Genomic DNA, 17,794 nt, shown 5'->3' with positions numbered 1-17,794 from the left:
GGTGTCACGTGCAGAGCTGTGTGTGGGTCTGCACGTGCGGGAGGTGTTGATAAACATTGTTGTGACCCTTAGTTAACAGCTCGAGCTTTTGGGACAAGCGGTTGTAACATGAACAAAAATTTGCATTAAAGCTCATAAAGTGGAAATTGATCATCAAAGTCAGGTTGAAGTATGTTAAAAAAATAGATTTTTCTTTCTTTCTTTTTTGGGAGGGATCACCAAGGTTAGAGGAATCAGGATCGGATACAACAGAATTGGCTGATTATAGTCAATCCGGAATGGGTTTTCTAGGGCTTTTTTGACTAATTCAACCCAATTCATACTGAGTATCACATCTAAACTGGAAAACTGACACAGATTTGGATCATCTTGAATGATTTGTGAAATAAAATGTATAATTATGTTTTTTGCTGAGCACTTACTATTAATAGTTATAGACTACTTCAGATTTGTTAAATCTGTTACTAGTAGAGCAATAGTGTGCTTAATGGGTAATATATTTAAAAAAAAGGTGTACCCAGTGCACGAGGCTCCCGCCACTGCGGAGTCTAGGAAAGGTCATAATGGGTAATATGTAAAATCCGCAATAAATTTAAACTTTTTGGAACTTGTATGATCTCAGGTTCCAGCTCTGTGTCCATGATTGCTTCGTGCTATAGGCTGCATCGGTCAAGGACACAGATGAAATACTCGACACACCTATGGAGGATTCCAAGGATCCTTCCCAACACGCCCTTCTGGAGTCGGAGGACCCCGATGGAACCCCGCACCGGAGTTACCTATGTCGGATTTGCTGCCTGGAGGCTATGCAGAAGCTTTCCCTCAATTAGAATTAGTGTAAATATAATTTAAATGTATTTATGTAATGTTTTGTACAACCAATTAGAATTAGAGGGGTATTTTAGTCAAATTGCCTCTGTGGGACCCACATCCCCAGTGAGGAATCCTGTTCCGGACAGTTACCCGTATCCGGATCATCCCTGATGTCGCATGACATCATTCTGTAGCTGGAATAAGGTAATAAATACAAAAGAATCAATTTTAGAAATAAATTATGGCCAAAAGACCATTCTGCCCCTTAGTGGTTAAGTATCCTATATATATATATATATATATATATATATATATATATATATATATATATATAACTTCTCTTATACTATTTACAAATCACTTTACACAGTTAGAGAAAACTGAAAATTCGTTCCAACTTAGGAGAGAGAAAGAAAGAGGAAAAGAGAAGAGAAGAGGAGAAAAATTGGGGCTGCTCTTGAAGGCTTAGCTCCCTCATCCGATTTTGGACTTGAAACCTCCATTGCAAGGCTGTTCTCTAACAATTTCAGGTAAGCCTTGAGAACTCTTGCTGTTTCTTTCTCTTTCACCTCTTAATTTACTGGATTTCAGTCCAAGTATACCTGAAATAAAAATTCTGCCATTAAAGCTCTAAGTTTGAGCTCAAGTAATAAGAATCTTACCAAATTGCTTGCTGTCCTAATGCTATTTAGGCTCAATTATGCTGAATTTCCATGGCAGTACCTCTAATAAGTCCAATTTCTGTCCCCAATGACTAGTCCATGAACCCTAGATAAGAAATTTAGGTTTAATTGAAGAAGTTCCTAAATTAACTAACTAATTATGAAATAGAAACCCAAAATAGATTGACCCACCTTGAATTAATGTTAAAACTCCTAATTTGGGCCATGCATGCAAAGATCTGGCCAATTGAAGCAAAACCCCCAAATTCGGACACTGACCCAGATGCTGTTGCAGGCCTAGGGGCAGTCGACTTGCTCACTAGAAGTCTGCATCCGGCTGCCCCTTTTTGTGTGATTGTTGGACTGATAGGGTTTGACCTAGACTATTACCCTCACTGATATATGATGTTTTGATGTTTATTTAGGACTGTTTTACTCCATTTTTTGTGAGGATTACTTGGCCTTTTGGGTTTCTAACTGACTAGGTTTATCGACTATCTCAGGTAAGGAGATTCAACCTTAATTTCCTGCGTGTTTATCACATTAATTTCAACTTTATGCTGAATGCCATGCTCATGCATCATTACCTCTATACCTGGAGCATGTAGTTTTCTAGCTTTTATTTAATGCATTAGACTGCATGTAAAATAGGTTGCACAAAGACATACTGCATTGCATTTGCATTGATTATTTATATGATGTGAATTTATGATGATGGAATTCGGTAATTTATAACTCAGATCATGCTTGCGTCATCATGTTTAGACTGCACTGGGATAGGTTGATATTCATTACCCAGTACTGCGCCCCTTACCAACAGGGGGAAAGGTGTTGGACAACCCGTGGCAGAGACCGATGTGTTAGTTCCGGGATGCCATCTTCTGTCCCATGTTAGCGGGTCCCTAATTCCGCTGTGGGAATAAACAGGCAGAGTTGGTCATTTGGGGGTCTGTCAAGGTTCGATGTGTTAGTCCCGGAACTGGTGGGTCCTCACCGTGGTAGAATGGTTTCGCTCAGGTGACCGAAGGGTTAGTTCCGGGACCGAGGTTAGCATCTACCACTAGTAGTAGTACTTATACCCCATGAGACTTAGTATCTGTGCTAGGAACATGTTAGTTTAGCACATGCATCATGGATTTATTGTGTTTGTATGCTTGTACCCCCTTACTGGGCTCAGTTGAGAGCTCACCCCTGTGGATATCCTTATTTTTCAGGTGATTTAGTTACTTTTAATGATGGATTTGCGGCGCTGGAGTTTGAAGTGCACGATACTTCGTGCGCACGTGATGATTGCGCAATCTCCTGATCTTGGCCTGACAGTCCAGGCTACCTCCCCACTCTTTTATACTTTATAAACACTTTATATAGTTATAGTATAGTTTCTTGTGTAGTTTTACCTTCTGGTACTTTTATGAACTGTATAATTGTATCACAAGCTTTATCCTTTATATATATGAAATATCACTTAGACTTCTCTTACTAATGATGTTACCTCTATTATTTAAATTGTTTCCGCTGCCTCTGATTACTGTATTTGTGAGATAATGATTGTAAATAGGGTACTGCACTTGCGATCCTTGGGGGATTGGTTAGATGTCTCTAAAAAGTCTCTCCTGGCCCTTAAGCACCAGGCCGGGGTGTGACATAATATATTTAATGTATGTTAATACTTCGTAGTAATTTTATACTTCATATTTCTTGCACGGTTTGGACCTTTAGCGGTTACTTCAAGTCAGTATCCTAATACACAAATAGATTTTTGTTTTTTCAACTCTTTTTGCTTAATTGCCCCTTATTACTTATTATAGATTTAATATTGCACTTGCCAATGAAGATTTGAATCGCATAGATGTCGTGAAGATAAAGATAACTCGACATTGATTGGATATCATTATCTATTGCTTATTTATGGTGCACAATGCTTAAAAAAACTGGTTTTGAATGTGTCATAACTCATAAGCATATCCATGCGTATAAAAACGTATCTAGCACCTCTCCAATACGTCTCTTTAAACCAGCTTTCTGACATGCTTCCCAATACTTGACACCTTGCTTATGAATCTAGTTCTACAAAATCTAAAAGCTCTAGAAAGATGCAATTTTCACATTACTTGGTTCTAAGTCTAGGAATTTAGGAGAGTTTCCAATTAAGTTATGCTAACAATAATAGGAAAGGCTGCTGGTTTAATTTATAAAAAGGGATTAAATACTGCTGCAACCATGGTTTTTTTTTTTCATATGAATGAATGAGAATTGATAATTTATTAGGCATATCGATGTGGGTGCCTTAGTAAGTTTCATATTGAGAAGCTTTGTGTGACAGAGATGAGGATGTTAAGACGGATGTGTGGAAAAACAAGGAATGATCATATCAAAGCTGACTTGGGAGTTGCTCCGAGAGAGTCGGCTAAGGTGGTTTGGTCATGTTCAATGGAGACCTAGGGACGCCCCAGTAAGGAAGAGTGATATGATTCCAATTGATGGAGCTAAAAGAACGAGGGGCAGGCCTAAAATGACCATAGGAGAAGTTGTGAGAAAGGACATGCTTAGTCTAGGTCTCGTGTCATGTATGACCTCGGATAGAGCCTATTGGAGGGCAAGGATCCGTGTAGTAGACCCTATTTAGCTGAGATTCTCTTGACTTGTTGGGCTGTGCCTCTTTCCTCTTTCATTTTTCTTGTATTTTCCTTTGTTCATTTGTCATTTTTCATTTTCACTTCTCATCTCAATTTCCCATTCTTCTCTTTCACTTCGCAGTTTTTACCTAGTTTGTTTGATTGGATCCATGTAGTCAACCCCATTAAGTTGGGATAAGGTTTATTTGTTGTTGTTGATGTGGGTGCCTTAGTAAGTGTGTTTGTGGTGATATTCCCAGGTTCATGGCCCGTTTGATTTGTGTTACTGCTGCTGCTGTTGTTTTTTCTCCTTCTAGTGTTATTTTTCTTCCATTAAAGGTCAACCGATAGCTGTTTTTAGTGGCCTGCAGACACTCTGTTCTGGAGCTTAATCCCAGCCTTCAACTTCTGACACTATCTCCTTCAATACCTCCCTGTTTCATCGCCTATTCTGTTCCCCATCTTCTGTTTAATTATTCTGCTAACATACACCTTGAAATCCCATATCCAGACTCTGTTTCATACCGAATAAACATCCTTGCCCGGTTCTGGCCGACATTTATTCCTCGGCCAATCACACCCCTGAAACAGTTAAGGATAACAGCCAATATTTTGGGAAGGTTAGTCTCAATCAGAGGTTACTCAACCAGAAATCCACCCTGTCAGACCTCTGGTTGGTTAGATATCAGAAACCTCATAAACCTGTCCTGTGCTAGCTATTATCTGTTTTTCACAATTTTGGACCTAATTCTTTAGTTTAGCATTAGGGTAATTGGGCCGCCACCAACATTCCTCCAGAGATGTGTTCCCTATATTGTATTCTATCTTTATAGCCAAGAATTTGCCGGTGGCCTCACGGGGACAAATGTTATCAAATGGGTTTTTTTGGGATCTCAGGTTTAGAATGAGATTTTGGGAAGGGGAGATGGATAAAATTCAGACTCTGAAAACCTTCAACATTTTTCTATTTCCAACGCTTTTGTTGACAAAGGAATATGAGTCCTTAAAAGATTCTCATCCGAGTCTTTATTCCTCGCAATTTGTAATAATGTCTATGCTGATGAAGAGAACTCGCGTGATCTTTTTCCTTCATAAGATTTTATGGAATCCAAATTACCAATGACATGGAAGTATAGTTTTCATGCCATCCACCCATGGCAGTGCCTAGGTGACGCCTACGCAGTCTAGGTGTACAAATACAAAGGGGGGGTTAAGTGTAAATATTAAAGTTCCTTTCCCAAGCTATCAGCATGAAAAATGTGCAAAGAATCCACAGTCCCCCCTCTCTATAGTCTATATACAGTGCTGATTAAAAACCATTTGATCCACAAAAATATGTTGTCTCCAATTCTGAATGCTACAAAGCCTTACATTGTGAGGCAATTGAAGACTTAGGTCTGATGGCACCTCCCCAACATTCATGGAGTAAAATTGACAGAATTCTTTTTTCTCCGAAGACTAACAGAGCTTCTTTCTCAGCAACTGGAGACCAAATCAAGAACAACTCCATTTGGGACTGCTCTGACAGGCTCAAACACTTCAACAAACACATCTGAGCACCTATCAATCATGCTAGATTCCATTTGGCTCAACTTACCGAGACCAGAAAACTTCACATTGAAAGCAACTCAATCTTTGCACCCTTATTGTCTCTAGGTACTGGACTCGCCCTCCCTCCCTTAACCCCTCTACCTTATCCTTGTTTTGGCAGTACCTCCCCCCCCCCCCCCCCACTCCCACCCTTGTAGATAGAATCATTTGGCTTCCTTCCTCCACTGGCTCCTTCTCCTCTAGGTCAGCCTGGAACTTTGTGCATGATCCCAGCCCCACCGTCCCCTGGCACACCCTAACCTAGTTCAAGGGCCACATCCCTCGCCATAGCTTTATTGCTTGGAGATCCCTTAGACTTTGCCTTCCTACACAAGCCTTCCTGCTGCACCGCAACATCCCTATTTCCCCTTCTTGCGCCCTTTGTTGGAGTGGTCATGAGGATATAGCCCACCTTTTCTTTGTCTGCCCCTTCTCCTCCACCATCTGGAAAAAAGCCCTTTCCCTCATTTGACCCCGAAATAGAAGACCGTTGGACTTTGATCAGGAATGGCGTTGGTTGGTGAAAGCTTTCTCAGGGAAGTCTGTCTGTGACACTATTGGTAAGCTGGTTTTTTGTGCTGCTATCTATCATATTTGGATGGAGTGAAACCTAAGGAGATGGACTTCCAACTCCCGATCTTTTGATCTGATTTGGAAGGCCATCTCCTTTGACGTCTCTTCTAAAGTCAACTGTGATCACATTCGTCGTATCTTGGACTCCCCAAGGAACAGGCATATTGTTGTTTCCTGGGGGCTTGATTTGTCTCTTTTGAGGCCCCCTCCTCTGCGTAGGCTGAGCTGGTCCTCTTTTCTTCCCCCCCCCCCTCTCTCCTCTCCCTTTGTATATCCCCCCCCCTTTTTTCCTCCCTGCCCCCTCCTGGGTACGGTAATATATTCATTCATCCAAAAAAAAAAATCTTTGCCGTCCAAATCTTTTAAGGCCCGACCCCTAATCCTTGGCACCTAATAGCTATATGGTGGACTATAGACAGTGAGAGCTTAGTTTTTAAATTATGCATGAATTTTAGCTAAGCCATCAATGATGTCACTAGAAAATCGTGTATGGAAACACAAAACATCAGTGGAGCTTAATCGGATTGTATTTGACGGTTTAGGAGGAAAGACCCCTTCCAGGTTCAATCTTAACAGACCTAAATCTACAGTGACAGTTCCGTTTCTCGAGTTCTCCCATTACATTCCGAATCATTACAAAATTCCAGAAACTCGAAGTACCGAATATTAAAAACCAAAAAACGAAACAATTAAAATTTTCCTCTTCGCGCTAATAATGGAAGAACTCAAATTTCTAAACTTTCCCATACATACAAACACAACTTTCCAAAATTGTACCAATAATATCTACTGTAAAAAAAAATAATCAACAAGGACGATAATGAAGACTGATTAGGAAAGGCATCCTTACAAGGAACTGTGACAATGAGCAGAATGTGTGGATGAAGACGGATCTGAGATGAAAATTTTCTCCCGGTAAGGGTCTGCCATTCGAGACAGTGATTTCGATTCGAATCAGCGAAAACGATATCAACGGAGCAAAGAAAAAGAAACAAGGCCAGTGTAGGTAGTCTCCATCCCCTAAAACAATAACTATCAGAATTATTCATCTGAGAAGGAACCGAAGATTAACGCCGAATCTGAAGCACTGGCAACTGGTAAGTGGCGAAAGAAGATAGGCCTTTGGGCGTTCCAAAGGAAAACGAAGAGAGCCCTTCTCCTCCTTTTCGTTTTGGAGGAAGGAAGAAGTCGAAACCTGGTCACCTACATGTACGTCCACTTCACGTATGGGTAGGTGATAGACATGTACCTCGAGAAGCCACAGTGTGATCCAAATCCGAACCGAGAAGCGACTCGGTTCCATGAAGTGATAGTGTGATCCAAATCGGTTTGGTTTCGGTTCGATTCTATGAAGTGATAGTGTGATCCAAATCCGAACCGAGAAGCGACTCAGTTCTAGAATTGGATCCAAATCCAAACTTGCTCGGTTCAATTCGATTTTGGTTCCAATTCGGTTATAGAATACAGTTCCAATTTGGGTCTTGATATGGTTTTAATTCAATTATGGGCAAAAGAAAAGAATGGTGCAGGTTGTAATAGAGAAAAATATATCCATAATTCAAAAACAAAAATTTATTGTAGGTGACATGTGACAGGAATCTCTCCCTCAACAATGGTCAAGATCTGGCTGGTGTGCACTCCGAGGAATATAAAGTCTGGTTAAGCTTCCTCTACCCAGAAGGGTATATCTTTGAGCGGAATTGTCGTGGGTTTTCTTGAATCTAGTATTCAAGGAATTATGGTACAGCACATGTGACACTTTTTTCATAAACATTATACGTTGGATCCTAATGTTTTGTGATTCTCTGTTGCATGTGTTACTCTGTAAGTTTGTAGTTTACAGACTGCAAATTGAATTGAGAGTTGGAGCTTGTGACTTGGGAGTTGGGAGAGACAAAGAGTCATAGAGAATAGAGATAGTAAAAGGTTGGAACTTGGAACTTTGGAAGATAAAGAGTCTCGGCAAAGGAATGAATGAATAAACTAATAAAGCATTAAAGCCTAAAGCTAAAGGTCAACTGTCAAACGTAAAAAAAAATAGGGATTTAGCCATTTAGGTTCGGTCATTCGGTTTGGTTTCGGTTAGAACCAATGGTTCTTGCATCGAAACCGTATCCGAACCGAACTAAATAAAAAACTTACTTGGTCAATCCAAATCCGAACCAAATTAATTCGGCTCGATCTTGGATTTGGTATTCGGTTCCGGTTACATTTTGACACCCTTACTCGAGACAGGTTCACGTTCGCATACATGAGCATACGAGAACGGGTCACATCAGTTCATATAGAATCCACCCTGTGGGACCCACATGAGGTGGATTCCATCTGAACGAATGTGACCCGTTCTCGTACATGAACGTGAGCCCAACTCTTGTACCTCTTTACTACTGCAAATCTATCTTCACGAGCATGTATGGATTATCATAATGCTTCACCAAATTTTCCCAACTTTTTTTTTCCCTTTCTGTCAACAAAAGGACCACATGGTCCCAATCACGGATTATCATAATGCTTCACCAAAAGTAAGTGATTAAGTTCAAGAGACAATGGTTGGCAACACATCATATGGTATGCAGTGGCCAGTGGGAAATCTATCTCCTCCCCCGGGCTAAAAAAAAAACCTCTAGCAGTAATTGAACCATATACAAAAAGGATATAGAGATTGCCATCCTGGATCCAAGGTTCAAGAACTTGTTTCTGTACAAGTTTCGACCTGACCAAAGAGTGAGTTGGGGTAATTTTTTTTTCAACTCAATGGGTGGTTTCGTTAGGTTTTAGACCTATTTTGAAGCTGAAACTTGGTACTTATCCTATTTTAAACCATTTAAATACAATGGAACATTCAGATTTTTCAAAAACAAAGTCCAAATATGAGTTTCACTTCGGACCCTATGTTGGTAGGCGACGACATACTAATAGACCATATTCTACACATAACTTAGTAATTAAATGCAATCAAATCATACAATGAAAATAAAACAACTTAAACAAACATTACAAATGTAAAAGTTTTATGCTGGTCTCCGCCAAGCCGGTTAGGACACATTTCCATTCTTTTATGAAAGTCATCACTTAGATGAGGGTCTATTATCCATAAATGTCAGTTCCTTTCAGTGGAGAAAATAAACTCCAATGGACAAGGATTTGGTTTGTTCTAAATGTTGGGTAAGTTTTAGGTTACATACTAGGAAGGTGTTAATCACCTACTCCCGCCCAGCCGATGGCCGGTCTTCCTAATTCATTTGTTCCTACTAAAATATATTAATCAATAGGGATAAGTACGATCATTCATATGTCCAAAAATGTTGGGACCTCCTCAATCGGGGACCACAACAAGTGACTCCAGTTAGGGGCAACAAAGATTGACTGACGGAATGCGCTTGTCCATTTTATCTTGTCTTGTTGGTGACAAAGATCCATTTTGAAATTCTTTTGGAGGGATATTGACAGTAATAGGATTTGTCGGAATTTTGACAGCATAACAATGCATTGTCATCAAAATGAAAATACCTCTGGTGGACTAGGACGCATATGTATATGTATATAATTATGGAACATGGCCAAAATACTATATAATATATAATTTGAAAACGGACCGGATTATTAGAATGTTGTAAAAACCCTGGAAGGACCATAAAAGTTGTGCAATAGATTGGTAAGATTTTGGAAGTGACCAGAGTCGTTTACTCTAGAAAGCACATCATAGGTGGGCAAAGCTTGGCTCAACTAGTCGGATCGTTAGTACAAACAATATGCAAGTATGAGACCATCGACCTATAATTATGGAGATGACCGAAATACGTGAAAGCCAGAAGAAAAATAACCCAATGAGAGAGGTTGTGTGAAAGAGGGTGTGCAAATAAAAATGCAAGGAAAAAATGAAAAACGATTGAACACACAGTGGTTCGGCAACTCACCTACATCCATTAACAATAATATATTTGACTGTCACTATCTCCAAACACTCTTACAAAGCTTTTACATGATCAACACAAACCCAAATGATTTAGATACACTCACACCTAGTGGTTTTACCAAGGCTCAGAACTAAATAATCTAGACAATTCTCTCTCAACAAGATGAGAAGAAAAATTACCAGCTTAGTAGTCAAAATAATCAAAAGTGAAGCTCAAGCTAAACACTTATAGAAATTGGGCATACAAATGAATAGCACAAGAGAATTCTTACAATATAGGCACTTTAAGAGATTTAAAGAAGTTCAATTTCAGTTTAATATTTGACACTTTGAGTTTCTGGATTTTGAGCCCTCTTTGAGCATTATTTAAGACCCTTATCGGATACAAAAAGCCCCAATAAGGTTCTTAAATAACGCTGAAAGGGGGCTCAAAATCTTTTAGCAAAACAGGTTCTAACGAGCAAATAATTGCCTAACTCGTTGACCGTCATTTTCAACCGGTTGTCCGAATATTAGTGACAATTACTATGTATAGCCGTTAGAATAGTAACTGGATCAACATCAACGGACTGCCCAAGTGAGTAGAAGACTTCCAACTACTACTAATACATGAGCTGGAAAAAGCCAACTCCTTATGGGTTTGCAGCCGACGAAGTGAACGGTTCATTTAAGCTTTTGGGTATTGGATCTGGTTGCTAATCCGACAAGCCTAAAAAGCAACCGGATACCTATAAGTTAAATCTCATTTTGATTAATTTAAATTCCAATTTTATTCCAATATGTTTAAGTCAAAACTATTTGATTCAGGCCAATCTAATTCTGAAAGCTAGTCTACCAAAAAGGTCATTAGTCAAGGTATACCATTGTAGATTAATTTAGGTCTTTTGGTTGTATCCTAAGTGTCCATGGTATGAGAATCGCTTTAAATAGGATTTTATAAAAGATGTACAAGTTGGGAATGGCCATACCCTTGATTGCAAGATGGTAGATCAACATCTTGACACTCCAAACCCTGGCCTTGACTTTTAGTTAAACCAGTGCACGATGGACTATGCACTAGTCATTTATGATGGTAGTTTTGATACATCCACTAAATTGGGAGGATGGGGTTCCTTTATCTTTTACAGAAATGAAATTGTTGCCATTTGTATGAACTCTGGATATGCAAGGACAGCTCTGGAAATGAAAATCAGAGGAATCAAAGAAGGCGTCGAAAGGACCCTACTGACGGAATGTAAGAACATTACAATCTGGACTGATTCAGAGGAGGTGAAGAACTGGTTGACCGATCAGGAATTGTATCCATGGCCTTGGGATCTAATTCATTTGCTTTTTGATATTCAATCTCTTTTAAAGATTTTTTGGAATGTAACAATTATTAAACAACCTAGATCTTTAATTACCCCAGCTCATAGGTTAGCTATGCAGCTGAGACTTGCGGATCCTGATGAACATTGTATGTTATCCTATTTTAAGTAATTTTCAGATTTCTTCCCAACAAAAAAAAAAAAAAAAAAAAAAAAGATATACAAGTTACATATAAAATATCTTAAGTTTAGAGTTGTCTTCAAATATGGTCCTTGATGAATGAAACTTTTGAAGCTCTTGACCCACTTTTGGAATGGAACATCTCCAACAAACTTGGTCTTACACAAGGCATATGATCACCAGTATATGAATTGTCACATGCTGCCTTTGATGGATGATTAAGAACCTTGAATAACCACGAAGTCATTGCCACAAAACATCATGCATACTTACATGCAATACAACAAAGGGCTATATAATTCATTCATATCAAACACATTCACATGGTTTAGTTATCACCAAGAACCAAATAGACAATTCCTCAACAACGACCTGCATGCTTTTCCTTTGGTGTTGGAGGTTTTCTTCACAGATCCATGAGTTCCAAAGAAACAGAAGACGAATGAATATTGCTTGCTACTTGGCGAGTTAATAGTTTAATTTGGATTTCGTCGAAAGCTTGGTGATGATGGCAAGGAGTTCAACAATTTATAGATAAAAGAGAGAGGGAGAGAGAGAGAGGGAGTGAAGAGAGAGGAATGTTTGAAATGAAGAGAGAAGTGTGTCCACAGTCATTCATATGCACACTGTTAGAGATGGATGCAACGCTTTCTCCTTATTTGTCTACAACATCCTACCCAAAATGGTGCTACTTTGTAGGCAAATAAGGTGGAGAAGATAGTCAACCAACAAGAACCCTAACTTGTTGATGTTGTCTAACTGTATTCTCACCCCATGTAACGAAACACATAGATTTCACTTTGTTTATAGGTAAGTTTACAACTCTTCCACCTCACCAAAATCATTGCAAACAAATGAGCTCTACATTTTTAAGAGGGTGAGTTGAAAAATAATTTTTTGTTGTCTACCGACATTGAACACGAAACTCTACTAGTGGCTTTTCAATATTTTAGCATGACTTGCCATTAAAGTACATTTGCTTTGTATATTGGTTGACTTGACTGATAACAACCAGGTCCAAGTTCAGAGTACATAGTATTATGGTATACACGAGAAATGATATAACACATGTCAATTTAATTGTAGTAGGGACATTTTAGAACTTATTAGCACATGTTTATCATGCCCACGCATGCCACCTCCCATCCTTATCTCTATATCTATATTTGTCATGTATATGTGTACAATCTCTATCATAGCAGTAGATTAGGGAATAATTTATTATAATTGATTCTTGTAACTTGTATATATATTCAGCCATAGACATTCAATAAAATCAAGCCAATATAGCTCCATATTTTGGCATTGCCATACTTAACATGGTATCAGCCTAGTTTCTTTTATGGGAGATTTTCAATCCTCCATTGTTGCTGCCATGGGCGATTCTCCAGTTTCGGTGGTTCTTGCTTCTTCACCTTACTTCTTACATTCTTCCGATCAACCTGATTCTTCTTTGGTTACTCCTCTCCTTGATGGAGATAACAACCCAGACGGTGGTTCAAAGTTTGCTCGTCCTCTTGCTTCTTTGCCCCTGGCGGCCAATGTCACTGATGCTCCTAGTTCAGTTTCAGTTCCCACCCTCACAACTTCAACAATTTTTGGCTCTCATTGCATCGGATAACCATCCTCTAGTCAACATGGCAGGTAACCAGTTTTGTTTGAACTCTTCTTCCACTTGGATATTGGACTCTGGAGCCACAGATCATATTACTTTTGATTCTTCTTTATTTACCCAATTTCATGCTCACAATTCTTGCTTACCGATCTCATTACCTGATGGTTCTCAAGCCCCTGTATCCCATATAGGCGATATTTCCTTGACTTCTGAAATTTTTCTAGATAATGTCTTACTTGTCTTACTTGTTCCATCATTTCGCTATAATCTCCTTTCCATTAGCAAGTTGACTGCTAATTCTAAATTTATCATTACTTTTACTTGTGATTCCTGTGTCTTTCAAGTCCCTCAATCGAAGAAGACTTTAGCGACGGGTAAGAGACATGGCGGACTTTATTTCCTTGAAATTTCTCGGGCAACTCCATTCGTTTTTGCGGTTTCTCCAAGGGCACACTTCGATCTTTGGTATTGGCGTTTGGGACACCCTGGTTCTTTTTCCCAACCTCATTTACATAACATAGACTCTACTATTTTTATTTCTAAGAAGTGCATTTGCACGGTTTGTCCTTTAACCAAACATTCACGGTTTCCATTTTCTTCAAATAAGATTACTAGTACACTTTGTTTTGATTTGATTCATGTTGATATTTGGGGTCCCTATAGAACTACATCATTGTTTGGTGCACGTTATTTTCTCACCATTGTTGATGATTTTTCCCGTAGTATATGATTTTTTTTAATGGCTTCCAAATCTGAGGTTAACAAATTAATTCCTCAATTTTTTGCAATGATTAAAACACAATTCAACGCTTCCATTAAATGCATCAGATTTGACAATGCGCTGGAAATTTTTAACACCCAAACTCATGATTTTTTTCAACAATTGGGAGTTATCCAACAATCTAGTTGTGTTCATACCCCCAACAAAATGGGGTAGTGGAACGCAAGCACCGATAGCTTCTCAATGTTGCCCGGGCTTTGCGCTTTCAATCCAATTTACCATTGGACTTTTGGGGTGAATGTGTCCTTACCGCTACATATTTAATTAACCGTCTTCCCAGTCGTGTTCTCCATGGGAAAACTCCATTTGAAATCCTTTTTAACTAAACCCCTCGTCTTGATCATCTCCGGGTTTTTGGTTATCTTGTTTTTGGGAGAAATCCAGTTATTCTTCATAAGTTTGATAAACGTGCATCCCCGGGTGTTTTTATTGGGTATCCCCATGGCTAGAAAGGCTACCGTGTACTAGACCTCATTTCTGAAAAGATTTATGTGAGTCGTGATGTTACCTTTCTTGGAAATATTTTTCCATATGCCCTTTTACCCAACCCAATTCCAAGTGGAATCCCTGTCCTACCTCTTCCCCAACCTGACACTCTTGATACACCTCCTATCGATCCCATCACCACTGACACTCCATTGGTCATACCACCATCGACCACACCCACTACACACCCAGCTCCTACACCACTCGATATCATCCCAATCCCTCCGCTATCGATACCCAGTGCTACCACCCGACCACAACAAAATTGGCAGCCCCCGAGTTATTTAAAGGATTATAAATGTTCTCTTATTACATCACCATCGTCTTCCTCGGTTGTAGGATCAAGTATCCCTCACCCTCTTAGTCATTTCCTTTCCTATTCTCGTTTTAATAAATACCACTTGGTTTTTCTCACCTCTGTTACATCTCATGTTGAGCCCAATAGTTTTTCTGAAGCTATGCGTTTTGAGGAGTGGCGAACGGCAATGCAATCTAAAATTGCAGCTTTGACCGCCAACAATACTTGGTCCCTAGTTCTTCTACCACAGGGCAATAAACCAATTGGTTCAAAATGGGTCTACAAAATCAAGCGGAAGTCGGATGGCACAATTGAACGCTATAAAGCACGATTAGTGGCCAAATGGTACATCCAACTCGAAGGTGTCGATTATCATGACACGTTTGCTCCAGTGGCGAAGCTTGTCACTGTCCGTGTTCTCCTTGCTATCACAGTTGTCTAGGGTTGGCCCCTCCATCAAATGGACGTGAACAATGCTTTTTTACATGGTGATCTAAATGAGGAGGTTTATATGTTACCTCCACCTGGTTATTGTCGCAAGGGGGAGTCTCTTGTTTGTCGCCTTCACAAATCTTTATATGGTCTCAAGCAAGCCTCCCGCCAATGGTTTTCTAAGTTTTCGGCGGCCTTATGTGCTTATGGCTTTTCCCATTCCACAGTTGATCATTCTTTATTTATCCTACGTCACTCCACAATGGCTATTTTTGTCCTCTTATATATTGATGATATTGTCATCACTGGCTCAGATCCCTCCCTGATACAAGAAGTCCAAGACATGCTGCGTGCCAGCTTCCACATCAGCAATCTTGGACCATTGAAATATTTTTTTGGTATTGAAGTTGCTCGTTCCAAACAGGGTCTCTACTTATGTCAACGAAAATATGTTCTTGACATCCTATAGGACAGCGGTTATACTAGTGTATGCCCTGCTTCCACCCCTATGGAACAGAACCTCAAACTCACCAATGTCATGGGTGATGTTTTGCCAGATCCCTCTTCCTATCGTCGCCTGGTTGGCCGTTTGATATATCTTATTGTTACTCGCCCTGATATTGTTCAGGCCGTTAATATTCTGAGTCAATTTATGCACCAACCACGGCAACCCCATCTTGATGCTGCCCATCGGTTACTTCGATACTTGAAGACTACACCAGGACAGGGCTTGTTTTTTTTGGCAGACTCTGATCTCCACCCATGGGCTTAATGCGATTCTGATTGGGCAAGTTGCCCCATGACACGTCGTTCCACTACTGGATATTGTGTTTTGCTAGGATCAAGCTTAGTCTCCTGAAAGACTAAGAAACAACATACCATATCACATTCTTTAGCTGAAGCAGAATACCGTGCCATGGCTAATGCTACTTGTGAGCTCACATGGCTTATGTCTTTGTTCCACGACATTGATCTTGAATGCTCTCTTCCTATTCCTTTGCACTGCGACAACCAGGCGGCCCTCCACATTGCCGGTAATCCCGTTTTTCACGAACGAACCAAACATATTGAAATCTATTGTCACCTCGTTCGGGAGAAAACTCAAACCGGATTGATCAAACCTACCAAAATTGCCATCGGTCTTCAACTTGCAGATTTATTTACCAAGGCGCTTGGACAAGATCAGTTCCAGTTTCTTTCATCCAAGTTGGGTGTTCAAAATCTTCACGCTCCAACTTAAGGGGGAGTATTAGCACATGTTTATCATGCCCACGCATGTCACCTCTCATCCTTACATCTTTTTATCTATATTTGTCATGTATATGTGTACAATCTCAATCATAGCAGTAGATTAGGGAATAATTTATTCTAATTGATTCTTGTAACTTGTATATATATTCAGCCATAGACATTCAATAAAATCAAGCCAATAGAGCTCCATATTTTGGCATTGCCATACTTAACAGAACTCCTACTAAATCATTCGGTGAGGGCCACAATAGCGATTGTGGGGCATAGATAAGGGTGTCAAAGTTCAGCTCGAACCGAACAGATCAATCGGTTTAGATCGAATCGAGCTGAACAAAACCCTTATTGGGTTGCCTTTTTTGGAAACTAGTAGAAATCAAAATAGACTGACCGAATGCACTACTCAAAATCGAACTAGACCGACCGAATACATTGACTAAAATCAAAACCGGATCGAATCCCATAAAAAATGAGACCAAGCCGATAGTAGCCCGATAAAAAACTTAAAAACAAAGGATTTTTTCATTAATTCCTCTATGGGAAAAATAATATTAGTCGTGTGGCCTTGCACCAAGACATAGAAGGGTGCAAAATTACCGACCTACCTGAAATAAAAAATCCCATTTATGTTGATGCCTTTGTGCACACTCTCATTGGCTCCTGCATGTGCTGGTGCAGTGGCCACGCAACCAGGCAATGATCTCTTGCCCTTTCTTTATATAGAGACCCAAAATTGGACTAAAATCGAAAACTCCCTAAACAATTTGGTTTCGATTTTCTAGTTAGTCACTGAAACTAATTCAACCCAACTAAAATCGAACCGAATTGATAGAACGAATTGTCACTCTTAGGCATAGGTCAATGCTTATGAAAAAGACATTTGTTCTGAGATGGTAAATGCCTTGCCATTAGAGTGTAGGCTCTCATGAAGTAAAGGGTTTGACTCTCTTGAGGCAAATAGTTAAATAGGTGGACAATCACCCACCCTCCCTCTCCCCCCAACTAATTTCCTCCCTGAAATTCCTATGGAGCAACTTAAATAAGTAGAAATTTTTTTTTTGGTTTTTTGTTTGGAAAACATCATGTTGGGATTGAAAATCAAACGTGTCGGGCTCCCATCTTGGGGTACTTTTTCCTCATATTGTTCATCACGGCCATTTTCCCTGTAATAAACCAGAAGCCCCAGTTGCGAAAAGGTTCTTGGGGCTCAAAGCTAGAAAGGGTAAGAATGAGCTAGCCGTGTCTATCTTTGACTTTGTTCAAAATTTGCTCTCTTA

At 39.7% G+C, this 17,794-nt stretch overlaps 1 protein-coding gene across 3 annotated transcripts in view; it reads right to left on the bottom strand.

Moving 5' to 3' along the window:
• Positions 1-7,440, bottom strand: part of LOC122646075 — a 43,041-nt gene extending 35,601 nt beyond the window's left edge. For all 3 annotated transcript variants that reach the window (XM_043839548.1, XM_043839549.1, XM_043839550.1), the window contains exon 1: positions 7,104-7,440. In XM_043839548.1, the coding sequence (XP_043695483.1) occupies positions 7,104-7,302 (199 nt within the window). In that variant the 5' untranslated portion in view covers positions 7,303-7,440. The remainder of the gene's footprint in view (positions 1-7,103) is intronic.
• Between the last annotated feature and the right edge of the window lie 10,354 nt (positions 7,441-17,794).

This window comes from Telopea speciosissima, chromosome 11 (genome assembly GCF_018873765.1).
Source record: "Telopea speciosissima isolate NSW1024214 ecotype Mountain lineage chromosome 11, Tspe_v1, whole genome shotgun sequence".
In the NCBI taxonomy this organism is placed as follows: domain Eukaryota; kingdom Viridiplantae; phylum Streptophyta; class Magnoliopsida; order Proteales; family Proteaceae; genus Telopea; species Telopea speciosissima.
This window is presented reverse-complemented; position numbering and strand designations above follow the sequence as displayed.